Here is a 22,164-nt window from a genome sequence, read left to right as displayed (position 1 = left end):
GGCTCACAGAAATGACACCAACAGTGTAAGAGGGCTCCTTTTTCTCCACACCCTCTCCAGCATTTATTATTTGTAGACTTTTTAATGATGGCCATTCTGACTGGTGTGAGGTGATATCTCATTGTAGTTTTGATTTGCATTTCTCTAATAATTAGTTATGTTGAGCATCTTTTCATGTGCCTGTTGGCCATTTGTATGTCTTCTTTGGAGAAATGTCTACCTAGGTCTTTTGCCCATTTTTTGATTATGTTGTTGTTGTTGTTGATATTAAGCTGGATGAGCTGTATGTATTGGAAATTAATCCCTTCTTGGTAGCATCATTTACAAATATTTTCTCCCAGTCTGTAGGTTTTCTTTTCATTCTGTTTATGGTTTCCTTTGCTGTGCAAAAGCTTTTAAGTTTAATTAGGTCCCAGTTTTTATTTTTGTTTTTATCTCCATTACTCTACGAGACGTATCCAAATAAAATATTGCTGCAATTTATGTCAAAGAGTGTTCTGCCTATGTTTTCCTCTGTATTATAATATACTGTCTTATATTTAGGTCTTTAATCCATTTTGAGTTTATTTTTGTATACGTTTGTATATGGTGTTAAAGAATGTTCTAATTTCATTCTTTTTACTTTTATAGCTGTCCAGTTTTCCCAGCACCGCTTATTGACTGTCTTTTCTCCATTGTCTATTCTTGCCTCCTTTGTCATAGATTAATTGACCATCAATGTATGGGTTTATTTATGGGCTTTCTATCCTGCTCCATTGATTTATATGTCTGGCTTTTCTGCCAGTACCATACTGTTTTGATGACTGTTGCTTTATTGTATAGTCTGAAATCAGGGAGCATGATTCCTCCTGCTCCGTTCTTCTTTCTCAAGAGTGTTTTGGCTAATAGGAGTCTTTTGTATTTCCATAAAATTTAAAGTTTTTTTGTTCTAGTTCTGTGAAAAATGCCATTGTATTGAATCTGTAGATTGCCTTGGGTAGTATAGTCATTTTGACAATGCTGATTCTTCCAATCCAAGAACATGGGATATCTCTCCATCTGTTTGTGTCATCTTCAGTTTCTTTCATCAGTGTCTTACAGTTTTCAGAGTACAGGTCTTTTGCTCCTTAAGTAGGTTTATTTCTAGATATTTTATTCTTTTTGATGCAGTGGTAAATGGGATTGTTTCCTTAATTTCTGTTTTTCATCTTTCGTTGTTAGTGTATAGAAGTGCAACAGATTTCTGTATATTAATTTTGTATTCAGCAACTTTACCAGATTCATTGATGAGCTCTAGTAGTTTTCTGGTAGTGTCCTTAGGATTTTCTATGTATAACATCATGTCATCTGCAAACAGTGACAGTTTTACTTCTTTTCCGATTTGGATTCCTTTATTTCTTTTTCTTTTCTGCTTCCTGTGGCTAGGACTTCCAAAACTATGCTGAATAAAAGTGGTGAGAGTGGGCATCCTTGTACTGTTCCTGATCTTAGAGGAAATGCTTTCAGCTTTTCACCATTGAGTATGATGTTAGCTGTGGGTTTGTCATATATGGCCTTTATTATGTTGAGCTATGTTTCCTCTATGCCTACTTTCTGAAGAGTTTTTTATCATAAATGGATGTTGAATTTTATAAAAAGTTTTTCTGCATCTGTTGAGAGGATCACATGGTTTTTGTCCTTCAATTTGTTAATATGCTGTATCACATTGATTGATTTGTGAATATTGAAAAATCCTTGCCTCCCTGGGATAAATCCCACTGGATCATGATGTATGATCCTTTTAACGTATTTTTGGAGTTGGTTTGCTAGTATTTTGTTGAGGATTTTTGCATCTATTTTCATCAGTGATATTGACCTATAAATTTCTTTTTTTGTGTGATATTTTTGTCTGGTTTTGGTATCAGGGTGATGGTGGCCTCAGAGAACAAGTTTGGAAGAGTTCTTTCCTCTGCAGTTTTTTGGAATAGTTTCAGAAGGATGGGTGTTACCTGTGTTTCCTTATTGATTTTCTGTCTGGATGATCTGTCCATTGATGTGAGTTGAGTGTTAAGGTCCCCTACTATCATTGTGTTACTGTCAATTTTTCCTTTATGGCTGTTAGCCCTTGCCTTATATATTGAGGTGCTCCTATGTTGGGTGCATATATATTTACAATTGTTATAATCTTCTTCTTTGACTGATCCTTTGCTCATTATGTAGTGTCTTTGTCTCTTGTAACAGTCTTTATTAAAGTCTATTTTTGTCTGATATAAGTATTGCAATTCTGACTTTCTTTTGATTTCCATTTGCATGGAATACTTTTTCCATTTCCTCACTTTCAGTCTGTATGTGTCTCCAGATCTGAAGTGAGTCTCTTGTAGGCAGTGTATATATTGGTCTTGTTTTTGTAACCATTCAGCCAGTCTGTCTTTTGGTTGGAGCATTTAGTCTATTTACATTTAAGGTAATTATTGATAAGTATGTTCCTATTGCCATTTTGTTAATTGAACTTTGTTTTTGTAGGTCTTTTTGTTTCCCCTTTCTTCTTTCATTCTCTACTCTTGTGATGACTATCTTTAATGTTATGTTTGGATTCCTTTTTCTTTTTGTATGTATATCTATTATATATTTTTGTTTTACAGTTACCATGAGGTTTTTGTATTAGAGTCTATATTTATACATGCTTGTTTTAAGTTGCTGATCTCTTAATTTCAAATGCATTTTAGGTACCCTGCATTTGTACTCTCCTCCCCTCACAATTACTGTTTTTGATTTTATATTTTGCATCTAATTGTTTTGTGTATCCCTTAACTGCTTATTGTGGATACAAATGATTTTTACTATTTTCATCTTTTAACCTCCCTACTAGTGGATGATTTCCTACCTTTCTTGTAAGTTTGCCTTTACCAGTGAGCTTTTCCATTTTATAATTTTCTTGTTTCTATTTGTGGCCTTTTCTTTTCCACCTAGAGAAGTTCTTTATCATTTGTTGTAAAGTTGGTTTGGTAATACTGAATTATTTTAGCTTTTGCTTGTCTGTAAAGCTGTTGATTTCTCCACGAAATCTGAATGGGAGCCTTGCTGGGTAGAGGATTCTTAGTTGTAGGTTTTTGTCTTTCATCACTTTAAGTATATCAAGCCACTCCTTTCTGACCTGCAGAGTTTCTGCTGAAAAATCAGTTGATAGCCTTATGGGAGTTCTCTTGTATGTTACTTGTTGCTTTTCCCTTGTTGCTTTTAATATTCTCTCTTTATCTTTAATTTTCATCATTTTGATTACACTGTGTCATGGTGTATTCCTCTGTGGGTTAATCCTGTATGGAACTCTCTGCACTTCCTGGACTTGGGTGAATGTTTCCTTCCCCAGGTTAGGGAAATTTTCAGCAATTATCTTTTCAAATGTTTTCTCAGGTCCTTTCTCTCTCTCTCTTCTCCTTCTGGGACCCTGATAATGCAAATATTAGCATGCTTGATGTTGTCCCAGAAGTCTCTTGAACTGTCCTCATTCCTTTTCATTCTTTTTTTTTTTCTCTTCAGTGGCAGTGATTTCCACTACTCTGTCTTCCACCTCACTAATCAGTTCTTCCATCTCATTTACTCTACTATTGATACCTTCTAGTGTATTTTTCATTTCAGTTATTGTATTCTTTAATTCTGTTTGATTGTTCTTTATATTTTCTAATTCTTTGTTAAAAACTTCTAATTTTTCATTCCGTGCATCCATTCTCCACCTGAGTTCTTTGATCATCTTTACTATCATTACTCTGAACTCTTTCTTGGGTAGATTGCCTATCTCCATGTCACTTAGTTCTTCTGGGGTTTTATCTTGTTCCTTCATCTGAAACATATTCCTCTGTTGCTTCATTTTCTCTAAATTGCTATTTGTATTTTTATGTATGTGGTAGGTTGGTTACTTTTTTTTGACCTTGGAGAAGTGACCCTCTGTAGGAGACATCCTATGCATCCCAGCATTGCACTCCCCTCTCATTACCCAAGGGCCAGGGGCCAGCTGGTCCCAGGGTAGTATCTGGCCTGCGTTTGCAGACTTGGCTTGCAGGCTGCAGGACTGTAATTTTCTTGCTTCTGGTGTCTGCCCCCTAACCATTGGAGCTGGGTTTTGGTCCTCTGGTGGGCAGGGCCATGTCTAGGGATGTGTTTAGAGGTGGCTGTGGACTCAGGAAGTCTTTAAGCAGCCTGTCTGCTCATGGGTGGGGGTGTATCTCCTCCCAGTTTGTTGTTTGGCCTGAGATGTCCCAGCACTGGAGCCTACAGGCTGTTGGGTGGGGCCAGGTCTTGGTGCCAAAATATCAGCCTCTGGGAGAACTCACACAAATGAATCCTCCCTGATATATCTGCCGCAATGTCTATATCCCCAGAGTGAGCCACAGCTACCCCCACTTCCCTAGGAGACCCTCCAAGATGAGTAGGTAGCTCTGGCCCAGGCTCCTATGAAGTTACTGCTTTTAACTTTGGTCCTTTGGTGTGTGTGAGGTTTTTTTTTGCACCCTTTAAGAGTGAAATCTCTGTTTTCCCCAATCCTGTGGAGCTCCTGCAATCAAGCCCCACTGGCCTTCAATGCCAAATGCTCTGGGAGCTCCTCTTCCCAGTGCTAGACCCTTGGGCTGTGGGGCCTCATGTGGGGCTCAGAACTCACTCCTGTGGGAGAATCTCTGTAATATAATTATTCTCCAGTTTGTGGGGTGCCCACTGGGGGGTATGGGATTTGATTATATTGCAAGGCTGCCCCTCCTACCAGTCTCCTTGTGGTTCCATCTTTATGTCTTTAGTGGTAGGGGATCTTTTCTAGTAGGTTTCAGTCTTTTTCAATGATGATTGCTCTATAGATTGTTGTGATTTTGGTGTTCTTGTGAGAGGAGGTGAGCTTAGGGTCCTTCTACTCGGCCATCTTAGCCACTCTGTCTTTGTCTTTTGAAAGTTTGGTTATTATGTGACTTAGTGTGGGTGTCTTTAAGTTCATTTTACCTGGGGGTTGTTGAGCTTCTTGGATGTTTATATTTGTGTCTTTCATCAAATTTGCAAAGTTGCTCACCATTATTTTTTTAAAATATTCTCTCTGCCCCTTTCTATCTCTCTTCTCCCTCTGAGATTCCCACACTGTGTAGGTTGATCCACTTGATGATATCACACAGGTCCTTTAGGCTCTGCTCACTTTTCTTCACTCTTTTTCCTTTCTGTTCCTCAGACTCAGTAACTTCCACCATTCTATATTCATGTTCACTGATCCTTCCTTCTGCTGCTCAAATTTGCCTTTAATCCCTCTATTGAATTTTTAATACCAGGTATTGTACTTTTAAGCTCCATAATTTCTTTTTGGTTCCTTTTTAGGTTTTCTAGCTCCTTATGATACTTCCATTTTGTTCACACATCATTTTCTTGACTTTCTCCAAGTCTTCCTTTAGTTCTTTGAGCATCTTTAAGATATTTTGATATCTTTATCTAATATATCTATCATCAGATTTTTTCAGGAACAGTTTCTGTTCATTTGTTTTTTTATTCTGAATGGACCATACTTTCCTGTTTCTTTGTATGCCTGGTGATTTTTTGTGGAATATTGGATATTGGAATCTAATAATGTGTAACTCTGCAAATCAGATTCTCCCCTTTCCCTAGACATTGCAGTTTTTGTTATTGTTTTTGTTTATTGATTTTTGTATCATGTTTCTGTGGCAGGGATCACCTGAGATGTAAACTGAAGGTCTTCTCAGGCTGTTTCTGTGTTTTTTCCCTGAACATGCACACTCACTTTCTAAATTTCCCCACATATGCAGTTGTTTTTGAATGTCCTAGTCTTTAGTGCCTGGCTTCTGAGAGTGGAAACATGAAAAATGAAAGTGGAAGCAAATGTTGCTGGATCTTTAAATCCCGTGTAAGTCACTGCAGCCAACAAGGATAGGGCTTGCAAGAGTCGGCAAGGTGTGACAACAATGGCTGCCACCACTTTCTGTGATCAGAAATAGCAGTCAGCAATCAAAGTACAGATCCTTGGTACTTGGAAGACAGTCTTTTTGGCTATTGTACCTCCTGCAACCTGTGTGTAAGCTGCTTCAGGAGCACACGCACAGTTGCCTGCCACACTGCTGAGGGTAGGGGTAAGTTGCTGCTGTTTTCCTAAGAGCTGAAATTGACTGAAATTAATGCAATTTACCTGTCTGAGTTTTCCTCTAGAACTTGCAAGCCTTCAACAGACTCCAGAGTTCCAAAACAGTGACATCAGACAGATTCTGCCATTGCAGTTTTTGTCTAGTTATGGTGACAGATTCCTAGAACTTCCAACTCTACCACCTTCCCAAAATCCTCTCCTAAAACACTAATATACAGAAAATGAGTACAGCTTAATGGAAAAGTCAACTGGAACCTTGTACAAGCAGTTTCACTGATTATTTTTAAACTGATCAAGTAAAAATATTAGGACATCCTGTCATAGATATAGAGAGCCTATTAGGCACTTTGAAAGATACCAAAAACTTAAAGCATAGACTCTTCTCAAAAAAAAGCTGTAGCCTGGTTAGAAACACAATATATACTAACATAATATATTAAATCAAAATAGTAAATAAGAAGTGCCAAATACATACCATTATTTATGATCATTACAATGAGAATCCAGAAGGAGAAGAGAGTACTGTGAGTTTAAATCATCAGAGAAAATTTCATTAAGTAGTATTCCCAAGCTATTCCTGGAAAGATATTCTGATCTAAAGAATATTAAAAAGAACTAAAACTTACCTAGCACTCACTATGTGTCAGATGCTAACTTATTCTCAAAACAACCCCATGAAGTATGTACTATTATCTCTTTTACATAGATGAGGAAATTGAGCAAGAGAAACAGTAAGAGACTTTCCCAAGCTTAAATAACAAGCCATTCATGGAGCTGGGACTTGAATCCAGGCAGGCAAGCTCTAGGGCCTGCTGTCTCTGCTCAGTCCTTGCTGAGCAGAATGGTGTGAGCAAAAGCATAGAAGTGAATGTGTGATGCATTTGCCAGAGATGGTGAAGAGGCCACACTGACAGGCATGATAGTAATTTAGACATTTTGCTGTGGGACAGTGTGTGTCCACATGCAGAAACTCTTTATTTGATTAAAATTGCAGATTTGGTTAGCACTTTCATTATATCATGTCATTTAAGAAACTTCTCCCTCAAACTACTGTAGTGCAGAAAAGCAACCATATAAAAATTTTCAGTATTATGTGCTATTAAAGAAACAGTAACCTTTTCTTTTTTCATTTAGTTATTACTTAAGAGGAAAAAAAATTCTAACTTGTAACCTTATTGGAGATAATGTGCATTGGAGTGATTTGATACCACATTGTGAAAGTAAGTTAATTCTCACTTTATAATTTGGATTAGGAATTTTCAAACTTTTTGGCTTCAGGACCTGTTTATGCTGTTAAATCAACAACGATTCGAAAGAGCTTTTCTTTATGTGGGTTATGTCTATTGGTATTCATTATATTGGAATTAAAACAAAAGTTTTTAAAATAGTTAATTATTAAATCATTTTTAGGAACAGTAAAGTCAATACATGTTAATATATACAACATATTTTTATGAAAAAATTAAAAATTTCCAAAACCAACAGTGGGAATAGTGGCATTGTTTTACATTTTTGCAAATCTCTTCAATATCTGGCTTAAAGGAAGACATCTGGATTCAGTCTCTGGCAAAATCACACAATTTGTAGATTCTGGAAAATTTCACCATAAACTTACAAGGATGACAGTGAAATAAGACTATATCTTAGTATTATTGTGAACCATGGATGTAGTGAATGGATATGTTTATAAATTATAAATATGCATTTCTTAGCTAGCAGTGAATTTTATTTTTAATCACAAGCATATTTTCTCATTAAATTTCCATCTCTTATGATGATTAGAACAAAACTTAGCATGTCCTTATAGATAAATATAGGTATTTCATATAGGTACTTTATATAGGTATTTAAGAAAATGAGTTTGGTTCTTAAAAGTTTATTTCTACATGATTTGAATTTGGGATAATACATTTTCTCATGGAAACTCTCCTCTAAATGGATAAAGGATTCACAACTAACTTCTAGAAATCATATGTTAAAGAACTTATTGAAGGTAGTTCATAGGACTTTACTGATGCTGTCTTACTCTTTCACCTTCCCTTTACCTTTATTTTCTCTTTTTACCCCTTTTTAAGAGATTTTTTGTGGACGACCTCCAAAAATAAAACATGGAAAACACACCAATAGCTACAGGAATATATTTGAATATAATGAATTAGTAACTTATAGTTGTAATCCTTCAAATGGATCAGATGAATACTCACTTGTTGGAGAGAGCAAGCTTATTTGTTCTGGACCTGGCAAATGGAGTAGTGCCGCTCCTCTGTGTAAAGGTAATAATGTTTCCATTTGTTTCCTTCTTCATTTGTAAATACTGTGGAACACTTTGTAAATAGTTTTACCTATAAGTAAAACAGTCATACATGTTTCTTCCTCCAGTTAAATTGACTTCTAGTTTAATTTAGGCCAAATTGAACAGAAAATAGTTCTAGTTGTGGGGTTTCCCACCCCTCACCCCAGATGTTCTTGACATTACAGTTTACACATTGTGAACTAATTGTGTGTGTGTGTGTATTAGGATTTTTTTGCTTGAAAGAACTAAAAAACTCAACACACCCTGCCTCAAAAATAAAGTTTTTTCTTATATTGCAAGATGTCTGAGAGTTCTGGCTACAAATAATGGTAGAGAAAATTTTAAAAAGCTAAGCTTCTCATTGATAAGAATGATAAACTCTGAACAAAATATATTTTTAAAACAATATTTAAGGCACTAGAGAGTTACATAAAGCAAGGAGATGCTAGAGGGTATTTGATTCTTGGAAGAAAACCACTGAATAACAGGATAATATTTACTCTTTTCAAGTGCACATGGGACATTCTCTAAGGTAGCTCATATTCTAGGCAGTAAGATTATTTTTAGCACATTCCAAAGAATTGAAATCATTAAGTGCATTATCTGATCACAATGGAATAAACATAGAAATTAAAACAGGGCTAATCTAGAAAATTTGCAAATACTTGAAAATTATGAAAGGCACTCCTTACTAACCCATGAGTCAAAGATGAAGTAACAAGGGAAGTTAGAAAGTGTTTTGAATTGAGTAAAAATGAAAAACACAATACATGAAAATATCAAAATCTGTGTGATACAACAAAAGCATTGCTTAAAGGGAAATTTATAGCATGAAATACTTGTGTTAGAAAAAAATAAAAGTCTCAAATCAACAATCTAAGCTTCCACCTTAAAAAACTAAAAAAAGAAGAGCAAACTCAAAATAAGGAGACATAAGATGATCATAAAGATAGAGAGAAATCAATGAAATTGTGAAGAGAAAATAATAGAGAAAACCAATGAAACAAACCCCTGGTTCTTGGAGAAGATCAATAAAATAGATAAAGCTATAACTAGGCTGACAAGAAAGAAAAAGATATTTAATAAGTCAGACAGAGAAAGACAAATACTATATGATATCATTTATATGTGGAATCTAAAAAATACAACAAACTAGTAAATATAACAAAAAAGAAGCCGACTCACAGATACAGAGAACAAACTAGTGGTCACCAGTGAGGAGGGGCAATATAGGGGTGTGGGCGTGGAAGGTACAAACTATTGGGTATAAGATAGGCTACAAGGATGTATTGCACAACATGAGGAATATAGCCAATATTTTGTAATAACTGTAAATGGAATGTAACCTTTAAAAGTTGTATTAAAAAATAATTTTTTAAAAAAAGAATGAAAAAGAGGACAACACTATTCTGCAGACATTTAAATGGATAGTTAAAAAATATTACAATGATGATAGTTGTAATATTACATCTTTATGCCTATAAATTTGACAACTGAAATGAAATTGACAAATTCCTTGAAAGACAAAAAAATATCGAAATATCTTCACACTAATATATAGGTAACCTGAATAGTCTTATACCTACTAAGGAAATATAATTTGTAGTTAAAAACCTTCCCACAGTGAGAACTGAGGCCCAGATGGCCTCCTTGGGGAATTAATTCTACTGCACATTGCAGGAATAAATAATAGCACCTCTACACAAACTGTTCAAGAAATATAAGAGGAGGAAATGCTTCTCAACTCACTTCATGGGGACATTACCTGATACTAAAACCAGACAAAAACATTGAAAGAAAATTGTAAACAATATCCGTATTGAATATAGAACTTTTTCAACAAAATATCAACAAATCAAATCCTGCTATACGTCTACGTCTCTATTCCTGCCCTACAAATAGGTTCATCTGTACCATTTTTCTAGATTCCACATATATATGTTAATATACGATATTTGTTTTTCTCTTTCTGGCTCACTTCACTCTGTATGACAGACTCTAGGTCCATCCACATCTCTACAAATGACCCAATTTCGTTCCTTTGCATTGTACTGCAGAAACTAACACAACATTGTAAAGCAGTTTTACTCCAATTAAAAAAACAAAGAAGAAAAAATAATCCTGCTATATATAAAAATAAGAATACATCATAGCCAAGTAAGATTTATTCCATAAATGCAAGATTGGTTCAGATTTTAAAATTAATCAGGGTTATTTACCATATCAAAAGGCTGTAATGAAAAAATATATGATCATCTTAATAGATGCAAAAAAAAGCAATTGACAGAATTCATCATCTTTTTATGATAAAACTTAGCAAACTAGGAACAGAATGAAACTAACTGTATCAACCTGATAAAAGGCACATACAAAAATCGCACAACTAACATTATGCTTAATAGTAAAAACCTAATTTCTTTCTCCCCAAGGTAGGAAGAAAGGAAGTATGTCTATGCTCATTACTCTATTCAGCATTGTACTGGAGGTCCCACTCACTGCAATAAGGCAAGAGAAAGAAATAAGCATACATACATTGGAATGAAAGAAATAAAATAGTCTGTATTCATTTATAACATGATTGTCTATGTAGAAAATTCCAAAGACTGATGTTTTAGCAAGGTTGCAAAATATAAGATCAACATACAGAAATCAATTGTATGTCTACATACTAGCAATAAATCATTACTGAAAGTTTTATTTACAACAACTATTTGCAAATCCAAAACACAAAATACTTGCATATAAATCTAACTAACATATATGAAAGATTTAAATGGTATAAACCACTAAACACTAATAAAGGAAATTAAAGACCTTAATAAATAAAGGGATATACATTGGCCATGAAATGGAAGAATCAAAATAATAAAGGTGTAAATTCATTGTAATTGATCTATAAATTCAACATAATCCCAATAGAAACCCCAGTAAAACTTTTTGTATAAATTGACAAGCTGATTCTGAAATTTATATGGAAAGACAAAAGAGCTAGAATAGTTAAACAGTTTTTGAAAATGAACTGGAGGATGTACTCTACCTGATGTCAAGACTTAGTATAAAGCATACTATAAGGCATATAAGCAAGACAGTTTGGTAGTGGTGAAAGGATAGATATATAGAGCAATAAACAAAATAGTGAGTCCAGGATTAGACCCTTGGAAATATGTCCAGTTGATTTTCACAGGTATACAGACAATTCAGTGGGGAACAATTTTTTCAACAAATGGTACCAGCACAATTGAACACCCATATGCTGAAAAAAAAAAAAAAAAAGAACCTCAGCCCATGTTAGCACCATATGCCAACATTTATTCAAAATGAAGTATAGATATACATGTGAAACCTATAGCTACAACACTTTTACAAGAAAACACAGAAAATATTTGTGACCTAGCCAAAGATTTCTCTGATACAACTCATAAAGCATGATGCTTTAAAGAAAAAAATAATAAATTGGATACTCCAAACTCAAAATTTCTGGACTACAAAATATATTATTAAGAGAACAACAACAAAAAGCAATAGATTGGGAGAAAATATTTGCAAAGTACGTATCTAATAATTAACTTGTATCTATGATATAGGAAGAACTCTCAAAACACAATAATAAGAAAACAATTTTTTTAAATGAGCAAAAATTAGTAATAGATATGTTTCACCAAACACGATATGTAGATGGCAAAAAGTACATGAAAAGTTGCTCAATATCATTAGTAATTACAGGAATGTAATTTAAAATTACAATGAGATACCACTAACCAACTATTAGAATGGCTGAAATTAAAAACAAAAATGTGACAATGCAAACAGTCAAATATACATGTAATTGAAGTTTCAGAAAGAGAGGAGAGAGAGGAATACAGAAAATTATTTGAATAAATACGGGCCAAAATATTTCAAATTTGATACAAAACAATAATCCTACAGGTACAAGAAATTCAGTGACCCTAGCAGGATAAGTAAAAATTTTAATTTTACCAAGAAACCCCCACCAAACTAAATACATCATGGTAAAACTACTGAAAACAAAAAAGAAAAGAAAAGAGAGCCAGGGAAAAAAGGTATTATATTGAGGACACACCCACCCACCCCCATCCCCCCCGTTACCCACGTTAAGAATGACAGCTGATGTCTCTTAAGGAACTGTGGAAATGAGAAGACAAGAATGTCTGCTAATGTGCTGAAAGAAAAATAAAACACTTAACCTAGAATTCACTGTCAAGGAGAAATCTTCCAAAACTGAAGGTGAAATAAATAAAAAACAGTTTCAGATAAACAAAAGTTTGGGGAATTTGTCATCAGCCAACCTGAACACAAGAATTGATAAAGAAGTTCTCCTGGCTGAACAGAAATGATGTGATACTTGATGGAAATTCAGATCCACAGGAAAGGAGGAAGAACATTATTCTGGTTTAAAAGGCTGTATATTATCTGGCCCTTATCTATTGCTCAGATTTAATCTCATAAGATATCCTCTTGAACTCTCTGCTCAGCCCAGTGTTTTTCAGTTTGTTTTTTTTTTTTCCAAATTCTGCAAAACACATTCATAGATATTGAAGTCAATCTAGAGGGTCATGACCTGTATTTTACTTTGAAGAAGTAGAGTAGAATGGGAAACACCAGAGTACACTGGTGTGAGGGCCGAGCATTTTGCCTGGCTAGCTTCTTTTCAACTTTTAAAATAGAGCTCAAATATTACCTTCTCAAAGAGTCTTTGCTACCTTTCTAAAAGAGCAGGGTACTGTAATTAGTGTCCGCATGACCTTAAAAAAAGTCCTAGAGCTAAAGAGTATCAAAAGTATCAAAAGTTTTGAACTTGCCCTGAATTTGTACCTGGTAGTCACACTTTCTCAAAACTTGTCATTAATGGAAAAAAATGTAGGAAAGCCAATAAAGTATAATGACAGTCTGTTCTAGGTGGAAAAACGTTATTAAGTTTCTCTAAATCTATTTGCCTGAAATTCAAATGCACAAATAAAGTCTTTTTTTTTTTCAATTAACATCTTGCCTTTCATTCCTCAGCTGTTTCTTCCCACTGGAAATTACTACTTTGCACTAGTTTTTCTGGTCCTGTGTGAAAGCAGCTTTTTATTAATTCTGGAATTTCTCCAATTTTCAGTGGTCAAATGTGAACGTCCAGTACTCGAACATGGAATAATGGTATCAGAAAGTAGAGAAAAATTTTCCTACCAAGCAGTGGTGATATTTGAATGCCTCCAGGGTTTTTACCTTAATGGCAGCAACCTAGTGTTCTGTGGTGGTAATAATACTTGGGAGCCTGAGATGCCAAAGTGTATTAAAGGTACAAATGTTGTCTTTTTCCTTTTTTTAAATTTTGTCTTTTAGTTTTTATTTCTTTGACATTGACAAGAATAATTGAAAAAATAACTCTTTGTATTTAACTCTGTCTTGTATCCATTTCCATGAGAGATGTATGACAGAACTTACATAGAATTCTGCTGTTGTGATTTTGTATGTTTTTATAGAGTCTTAACACATTCTTTTAGCGAAGAACACAGGTATATTAATGTCTCTTGTTTGGTATTTTTATGTATAAAAATAGATGGGAATGATTTTTCAGAGTAAATTGAAGCATGGGAATTTTTACCTATATAAGTCAAGAATGAGAGGCATAATTCATATAAATGATATGAAAGTAGTAATCCCATGTGGTTTGTTCTTCAGTGCTCATTCCTCTCAATACAAAACTCCCAATTTTGGGCCATTCAGATTTAGTAACTGCCTGCTTATATTTTACAAACAATCCTTTAAATTCATGTGATTTACACTCATTCATCATTTTTAGTAATGAAAAGAGGAAGACTATATTTAAAGCCATTTTAGTTGTTATGCTTAGTGATTCTAAAAGTATTTGCCATAGTCCACAGATATCAACAGGTGTGTGAACTTGGACAAGTTACGTAAACTTTAAATATATTTACTTACATGTAAAATGATTTAATGACTTCCTCACTGGGTGATAGCAAAGTCAAAATGGGATCCATTTAAAGCACTTAGCACAGTGCCTGGCATCTAGAAAGCTCTTAGGTAGCTTGTATGACTTACAGCATCACCTTTACATGGTATCTTCCAGGTCCAGGACTATGTTTCATTTTCCAGACTGCAACCAGTTTGGTTCTTTTTATACTGGGAAATTTCTGTTGTCACCAGAATAAGACCAGTATTTCTACCACTCCCCACCTCATACAGATATCATTTGTCTCTTTACTGGGCATTTTTATTTGGCAACAGAAAGTAAATTTCATAACAACCGAAAGGCAGGAGAAGTCCTTACTTATTGAAATGAAATGGAGGATTTCTGGCAGGGACTACTAATTAGCTGCTCTGCTTAAGACTTGAGAGACTATTTTGATATGGTAGAAGGAATTATCTTCTTGATTTCAGGGCTGCTTTCTCTGGCTTCTTCCTTTTAGTTGCAGCAGAAGCAAGAGACAAGAGGAAGAGAGGGAAGAGCATTAACCTGGGCAGACTGCATTCAGGGTCCCAGTGTGGCTCTGCTCACTCAAGTAACATCACTTCTGTGGGTTCTAGTTTCCTGTTGTCTAATGACTCAAACTAATGTCAGTTACTGGCATCTAATTTGTTTGTTTCCTATTGCCCTGATATTTTGAAGGATTGAGGGGGATTATTCATGTTAACATGGTAATTAGAACACCTTTTATAATTACTGTAAACCTGGTACCCAGTAACCTCCTTCAGTACCTTGGTGAGTGCTGTGAAGTTTTGTGGGGAAAGAGATGTTTTTTTGGTGGATGATATATAAAGATTGCATATGAAATTTATATTCATTGACCCATCCATGTCCTAGTGGGCCTATACACTGTGGTATACTATATTTGTTGATATGCTCTTTTGAAAGTTGACCATAAACATTTCATAAGGACTTATAAAACACTGATACAGTTTAGTGTTTGAAGAAGATGTGAATTGTTTGTGAGAAAAAGCCTATGAAGAGAAGAAGCTACAGCGATCTTTTTTTTAAAATAAAAAGTCAGCTCTCCTTATGGGATTGTCAATCATTTTTTATCATCAGTTAGAGAAAGACTATACCAAAAGGATCAGTAGCAACATATAATGGTGTTAAGTCAGATCTAAATGTGCTAATATGAAAAAATGTCCAAGAAATCCTTAGTGAAATAGAAAAAAATTATGGAATATACTACTACTTGGATCTTTTAAAAGAATACATAAATTTTATGATTTATAATTAGTTAACTACTAGGATTTTCATTATAAAATACAAAGTTGTAGTGAACATTTTATATACACATCCTTGTGCACTTGTACAAATATATATTTAGGTTAAACTCAGGAGTAGAATTGCAAAGTTCTGAGTGTATGTGTATTATTTATTTTGAGAAATAATCTTTAAAAAAATAAAAAACCAAAATTAAATTCATAATTTTGTATTGACAAGGATGGTGAATTGAGTCAAATTTATTTTTCCAGGTTACAAGCCTACTCATCCAACCAAGACTCCACTTTTAAAATATCCAGGTTCAGTAACTCTTTATCCTACTTATAGTTAAGAAATTTATAAAGTGATGGGTGTAAAATCATGTCTTATTTTAATTTGCATTTCTTTAATTATCAGTGAGGCTTAACTTTTTCTGTCTACATTTATTTATTCATGTTCTTTGTTCATTTTTCTATTAGGTTTCTAAAACTGTTTTTTTTTTTGTTGATTTGAACTTACTATAAATTAAAGCCCTTTTAATGTGAAGTGAACTTTTTTCCTAGGGTTGTTTTTTTTTTCTTTTCTTTTTTTTTTTTTTTTTTTTGCTTTATTTTCACTAGTCAGAGTTTTCTTTTAGGATTTTATACTGTACTATTAGATATGAGTTGCTTTTTCTAGCTTTTTGTTACCTGAGTATATTTTTATACATGAATATATTTTTGTAAATTTTCAAACATTACAGAAGTATACAGAGTAAAAGATTTGTTCTCCCTCCTAGCCTATTACCTTAGTTAATCACTGTTAGTGTGTCTTTACTCTATTTCTGTACATCAAAATCCTTATATATGTAGCTATACATTTAATTCATGTTTATTTTCTTAAACAAAAATGGCATCATACTGTTCATATTTTTTTGAAACTAGCATTTTTCCACTTAATGTCTTATATTGAGATTGTATTTTTATTTATTCTCATCCTGTTAAATGATGACTTTAATATATGCCATAATATTTTATTTAACTATTCTCCTATTGGTGGTCATTTATATGTGCAAAACTTTTACATTAATAGGTAGCTGGATATATCGATCTTTTCCCTAATGGCTATGAGTGTTGTGTCTTTCTTATAAAAGCTTTAGGACTTCCTTAAGCTGAAATTATATAAACATTTAAACCATGCATGCATCTTAATTGCATTCTTTGGATTTAAATCTTTGGTACATCTGAAATTCATTATGGTATGTGGAATGAGATTGGGTCCCTCTTCACTCCACTCACCCCCATCCAATGGCAAAGTAGCACCATTTGTTGAATAACTTGTCTTCTCTCCAAGTGTTTTGAGGTGCCACTTTTTATCATCCATTAAATCCATAGGTGTTTTAGTCTTCTATCTGTTCCCTTGAACTCTGTCCATATCTGTGCCAACACCAAGTTGTTGTTTTTCATTCTAGTACTATAATATGTTTTAATGTCTGGCAGAATGCTTACTGTAATTTTTCCAGATCAACATTTATTTAATTTTTCTTACCATTTCATCCAATTCAGTAGCATTATATACATTCACATTGTTGTGCAACCATCACTACTATCTATCTCTAAAACTTTTTCATCATCTCAAACTAAAACTTTATACCCATTAAGCAGTCATGCTCCTTTCTCAATCCTCCTCCCACATTCAATAACTTCTTTCTACTTTCTGTCTCTGAATTTAACTTACCTACATACCTCATTTAAGTGGTACTTTACATGTGTCTCTTTGTGTCTGGGTTATTTCACTTAGCATAATGTCTTCAAAGTTCATCCACCTTGTATCAGAACTTTATTCCTTTTTATGGCTGAAAATATTCCAGTGTTTGTATATACCACATTTTATTTATTCATTCATCTGTTGATAGATACTGGGTTGTTTTCACCTTTTGACATTCTAAACAATGCTTTTCAGAATATTGGCATTCAAGTATCTGTTTGAGTACCTCTTTTGAATTTTTTTGTGGGGTATATACCTTGGAGTGAAATTGTTGTGTTATATATTAATTCTTGTTTAATTTTTGGAGGAACATCCATACTATCTTCCATTTTTAAAAAGTTTTTAAGTGGCTGCACCATTTTCATTCCCACAAGTGATGTACAAAGTTTCTAATTTCCCAAACTCTTTGCCAACACATGTTAATTTCTGTTTTTTATATAATAACCATCATAATCTATGTTAGTTAATAGGTGTGAAGTAGTATCTCATTGTGGCTTTTATTTCCCTAACGATTAGTGATATGGTGAGCAGCTTTTCATGTGCTTCTTGACCATTTGTATATCTTCTTTGGAGAAATGTCTATTCAAGTCCCTTGCCCATTTGTAAAATGGCTTTTTGTTGTTGTTATTGAGTTTTAGGAATTCGTAATATATTTCGGATATCAATCCCTTATCAGACGTATGATTTACAGATGTTTCTGCCCATTCTGTGAGTTGGTTTTTGCTATGTTGATAGTGTCCTTTGATACACAAAAGTTTTTAATTTTGATGTAGTCCAATGTATCTATTTTTTCTTTTGTTGCCTATGCTTTTGGTGTCACATCTAAGAAGTCATTGCCAGTTCAACATCATGAAATTTGTCCTCTATGTTTCCTTCTAAGAGTTTTATAGTTTTAAGTCTTTTGTTCTTGATACATTTTGAATTAATTTCTGTATATGGTGTAAGATAAGTGTCAAATTTCATTCTTTGCATGTGGATATCCAGTTTTCTAAAAATCATTTGTTGAAAAGACTGCCCTTTCCCCATTGAATGCTCTTAGAACCCTTGTGAACAATCATTTGACCATATAAGCAAGGGTTTACTTCTGGGCCCTATATTCTATACCATTGGTCTGTATGTCTGTCTCTATGCCAGTACCATTCTGTTTTATTATTGTAGCTTTTTAGTAAGTTTTGAAATCAGGAAGTATGAGCCCTTTCAGCATTGCTCTTCTTTTTCAGGATTGTCTTGGCTGTTGCTAGTCCCTTGATATTCCATATAAATTATAGGTTGTATTTGTCTTTTTCTGCAAAATTCATTTTCAAGATGGTGACAGAGAGTGCATTTAATCTGTAAATTGTTTTGTGTAGTATTAACATCTTAACAATATAAAGTCTTCCTGTCCATGACCACAGGATGTCTTTCCATTTATTTATGTCTTCTTCACTTTCTTTCAGAAATGTTTATAGTCTTCAATGTATAAGCCTTTCATCTCCTTGGTTAAGTTTGAGTATTTTATTCTTTTTAATGCTATTGTAAATGGAATTGTTTGCTTAATTTCATTTTTGGATTGTTCATTGTTAGTGTATAGAGACACAACTGATTTTTGTGTGTTCATTTTCTATCCTTCAACTTTGCTGAATTTATGTATTAGTTCTAACAGTTGTGTATGTGTTTGTGTGTACGTGTGTGATCTTTATAGAGCTTTCTATGTAGAAAATCATGTCATCTATAAAGAGAGATCATTTTATTTCTTCTTTCCCATCTGGATATTTTTAACTTCTTTTTTACGTAATGATTCTGACCCAAACTTCCAATGTTACATTGAATTGAAGTGGCAAATGCAGGAATTCTGTGTTGTTCCTGATCTTAAGGGAAAAAAAAATTTAGTATTTCAACATTGAGTATGATGTTAGCCACGAGTATTTTATAAATGGCCTATATAATGTTGAAGAGTCTTTCTACTCCAGAGCAACTTCTAAATCATTTTTAAGCCTTCCTCTATCTTTTGAGTAGAATCACATTGAATTCAAGCCTATTTTTTTGGAATACACTAATGATAAATTTGCTTGCTATACCACAGAATTAGTCGCAAGGAATATCAGTGGACAGGAAGAAGAATGTTGATGGCATTGAATATAAATTTATAATATTTTATGATGCAACTTTTAATGAGAAACATTAATATAATTTATAAGGAAAATTAAATTATAATTATGAATTATAAAAAGGCACAAAACCAAAAGCAATGAATTTATAGATCTTTAAGATTTAGTTAGTCTTCCTTTTTACCTATTTCCATTTTTTTCCTAGGATATCCCAATCCCAGTGACGAAATACTATCACTTGATGACTTTGAGGATTTAGGTATCATTTTGTTATTAATAACCCTGTACTATGAGACCTTAGAGTTCTACATGGAAATATGTTCCAATCATTTGTAGGTAGGGAAGAAACAATGTGTCACAAATAATTAGTAATAATTGACATTTATAGTTATTTTATTAGTGCAGGTACCATGACAAATGTAAGTGGTAGTATATATAGACACATGTAGATAATTTTCTCTAATCTAGTTAATTCTAACAGTACTAGTAACCTATACAAAATAACCTGGTGTGGTAGCTAAAGCACAAAACAATGAAAAATGAGGCTCCTGTTAAGAGTTTCACAAGGTGGATCCTGTACCTGGAATCTATTTAAAAGGGTTCTGTGATCAAAATGACTTGGATGCAGTAGGAGTCATGCTAAAACTAGATTGATAAACATTTTTACTGTAGTTTTTAGACGATCTGATCAAAATTAAAATACAGCTGCTATCTAGGACCCATAGATGCTTAATATCTTCAAAACTGTTTTCATATTTTCTCAGATGCAGGAATCATTGCTCTGATTATTCTTACTGCAAGTAAGTATCTCAAACTTCGATACCACTTAAGTGAAAATGTAATATGAAGATGAGATGCACATTATTTTTTCAATGACTTTTCAGTTGCTGTAGTTTTTATAGGTTGAAATTGAGTAGAACAGTCTTAAAAAACCCTGACCTTTTCTGTGATATACTACCTTGTGTTGGTGATTGTATATTCTTTTATATTCTACATGTCCACATAGTAACAAACCCTAAATAATACATATTTTTTTCAAAATTATTAGTCATATGAGTCTATTTCCCAAATATGCTTTGGGTAATTTTCTAAATTAAGCAAAGGCTCTGACTTATTGTGGACTGTTTAAGTGATTCCAGGGGATTGGATTTAGATACTGAAGGGTTGAGATGGAATATAAATGTATATGGGCTCAAATAAAATAACATTTTCTAACCGCAGAAATGTAACCAATGTTTATTTCTTCTGCTTGGTTTGGAATCTTGGTGATTAGTTTTCAGAGTCACATATCATTTGTTTCCTGTTTTCTTGTAGTTGTTGCTGTTGTAGTAGTTTGTACCTGCTTCTACAGATGTCTTCACAGTGAGAAGAAAGAGGAGAAGGATATGAAAGAGAAGGAAGAAAAGGATATGAAAGAGAAGGAGAAGAAAGAGAAGGAGGAAAAGGAAAAAAAGGAAAACGAGAAGAAGGAAAAGGAGAAGGAGAAGAAAGAGAAGGAGATGAAAGGGTAAGTCAAAGCATGTTTCCTCTAACTTATTCTAAACTTTGTACTTTTGACATACTTTTGTGCATTTCTTTGTCCTCTATATTGCATGCTGTGTTTTTCTAAAATGTGCCTGCATGAGTGTGCTGTCTGAATTGCATTTCATTACTAAAAATGTTTTTAGCTGCTTTTAATATCACTGCAACAGGAGAAATTTGTGCAGAATTTCATCAGCTATTATGACTGTAGGAAAAATTTCTGTGGGATTTGAGGTTTAAGTTCTGCAGCAAATCATGGACTGTTAGAGGGTTTTCCCTACCCTAGGTGTACCCTACTTCCTAGATTGGACTGGTGGCCAAGATGAAATTTTAAATGGTTCACTGGAGACTTTGACATTTATATTCACTGGAATTTTTATGATGAAAATCTCCATTTATCTGTCCAACTTAGGTCACTGTAAGAAGATATGTAGTTAAAATTTGATTTCTTTTCACTTAGAGTTGTTATTTATATAACTGGGGAATTAAAAGCAGCATTATTTGATTTCCCATTTATGTTCTCTTAATTTACTAAGTGGCAGTAAAACTGATGGAGTTAAACTTCAAGTTACTAAAAGGGGTAGGATTTATAAGGCATCTCATTAGTTTTGTCTTTCTCTTTATCTGTAAAAATAAAAAAATCAGTGGGGGTGCTTAGAATAAAAAAAGTGTACAGAGGATATTCAAGATGGCGAAGGATTAAGACATGGAGATCACCTTCCTCCCCACAAATAAATCAAAAATACATCTACATGTGGAACAACTCCTACAGAACACCTACTGAACACTGGCAGAAGACCTCAGACTCCCCAAAAGGCAAGAAACTCCCCACATACCTGGGTAGGGCAAAAGAAAAAAGAAAAAACAGAGACAAAAGAATAGGGATGGGACCTGTACTTCTGGGAGGAGCTGTGAAGGAGGAAAAGTTTCCACAAAGTAGGAAGCCCCTTCACTGGCAGAGATGGGGGGGTAGGTGAGGGGGAAGCTTCAGAGCCATGAAGGAGAGTGCAGCAACAGGGGTACATAGGGCAAAGCGGAGAGATTCCTGCACAGAGGATCAGTGCCGACCAGCACTCACCAGCCTGAGAGGCTTGTCTGCTCATCTGCTGGGGCGGGTGGGGGCTGGGAGTGGAGGCTCAGGCTTTGGAGTTCAGAATCCAGGAAGAGGACTGGGGTTGGCTGCGTGAACACAGCCTGAAGGAGGCTAGTGCACCACAGCTAAACAGGAGGGAGTCCGGGG

At 34.1% G+C, this 22,164-nt stretch overlaps 1 protein-coding gene across 1 annotated transcript in view; it reads left to right on the top strand.

The window, feature by feature from the left end:
- The window catches only part of LOC103015974 (membrane cofactor protein-like), a 55,363-nt gene that overhangs the window by 9,047 nt on the left and 24,152 nt on the right, over nucleotides 1–22,164 (top strand). Inside the window, exons 4-10 of the mRNA XM_007164254.2 lie at nucleotides 7,214–7,299; nucleotides 8,155–8,352; nucleotides 13,492–13,674; nucleotides 15,843–15,890; nucleotides 19,609–19,662; nucleotides 20,168–20,203; nucleotides 20,718–20,910. Of these exons, the coding sequence (XP_007164316.2) occupies nucleotides 7,214–7,299; nucleotides 8,155–8,352; nucleotides 13,492–13,674; nucleotides 15,843–15,890; nucleotides 19,609–19,662; nucleotides 20,168–20,203; nucleotides 20,718–20,910 (798 nt within the window). The remainder of the gene's footprint in view (nucleotides 1–7,213; nucleotides 7,300–8,154; nucleotides 8,353–13,491; nucleotides 13,675–15,842; nucleotides 15,891–19,608; nucleotides 19,663–20,167; nucleotides 20,204–20,717; nucleotides 20,911–22,164) is intronic.

Source organism: Balaenoptera acutorostrata, chromosome 1, assembly GCF_949987535.1.
Source record: "Balaenoptera acutorostrata chromosome 1, mBalAcu1.1, whole genome shotgun sequence".
NCBI classification, from domain to species: Eukaryota; Metazoa; Chordata; class Mammalia; order Artiodactyla; family Balaenopteridae; genus Balaenoptera; species Balaenoptera acutorostrata.
The sequence above is the reverse complement of the archived record's forward strand: the minus strand, read 5'-3'. Positions and strand labels throughout refer to the sequence as shown.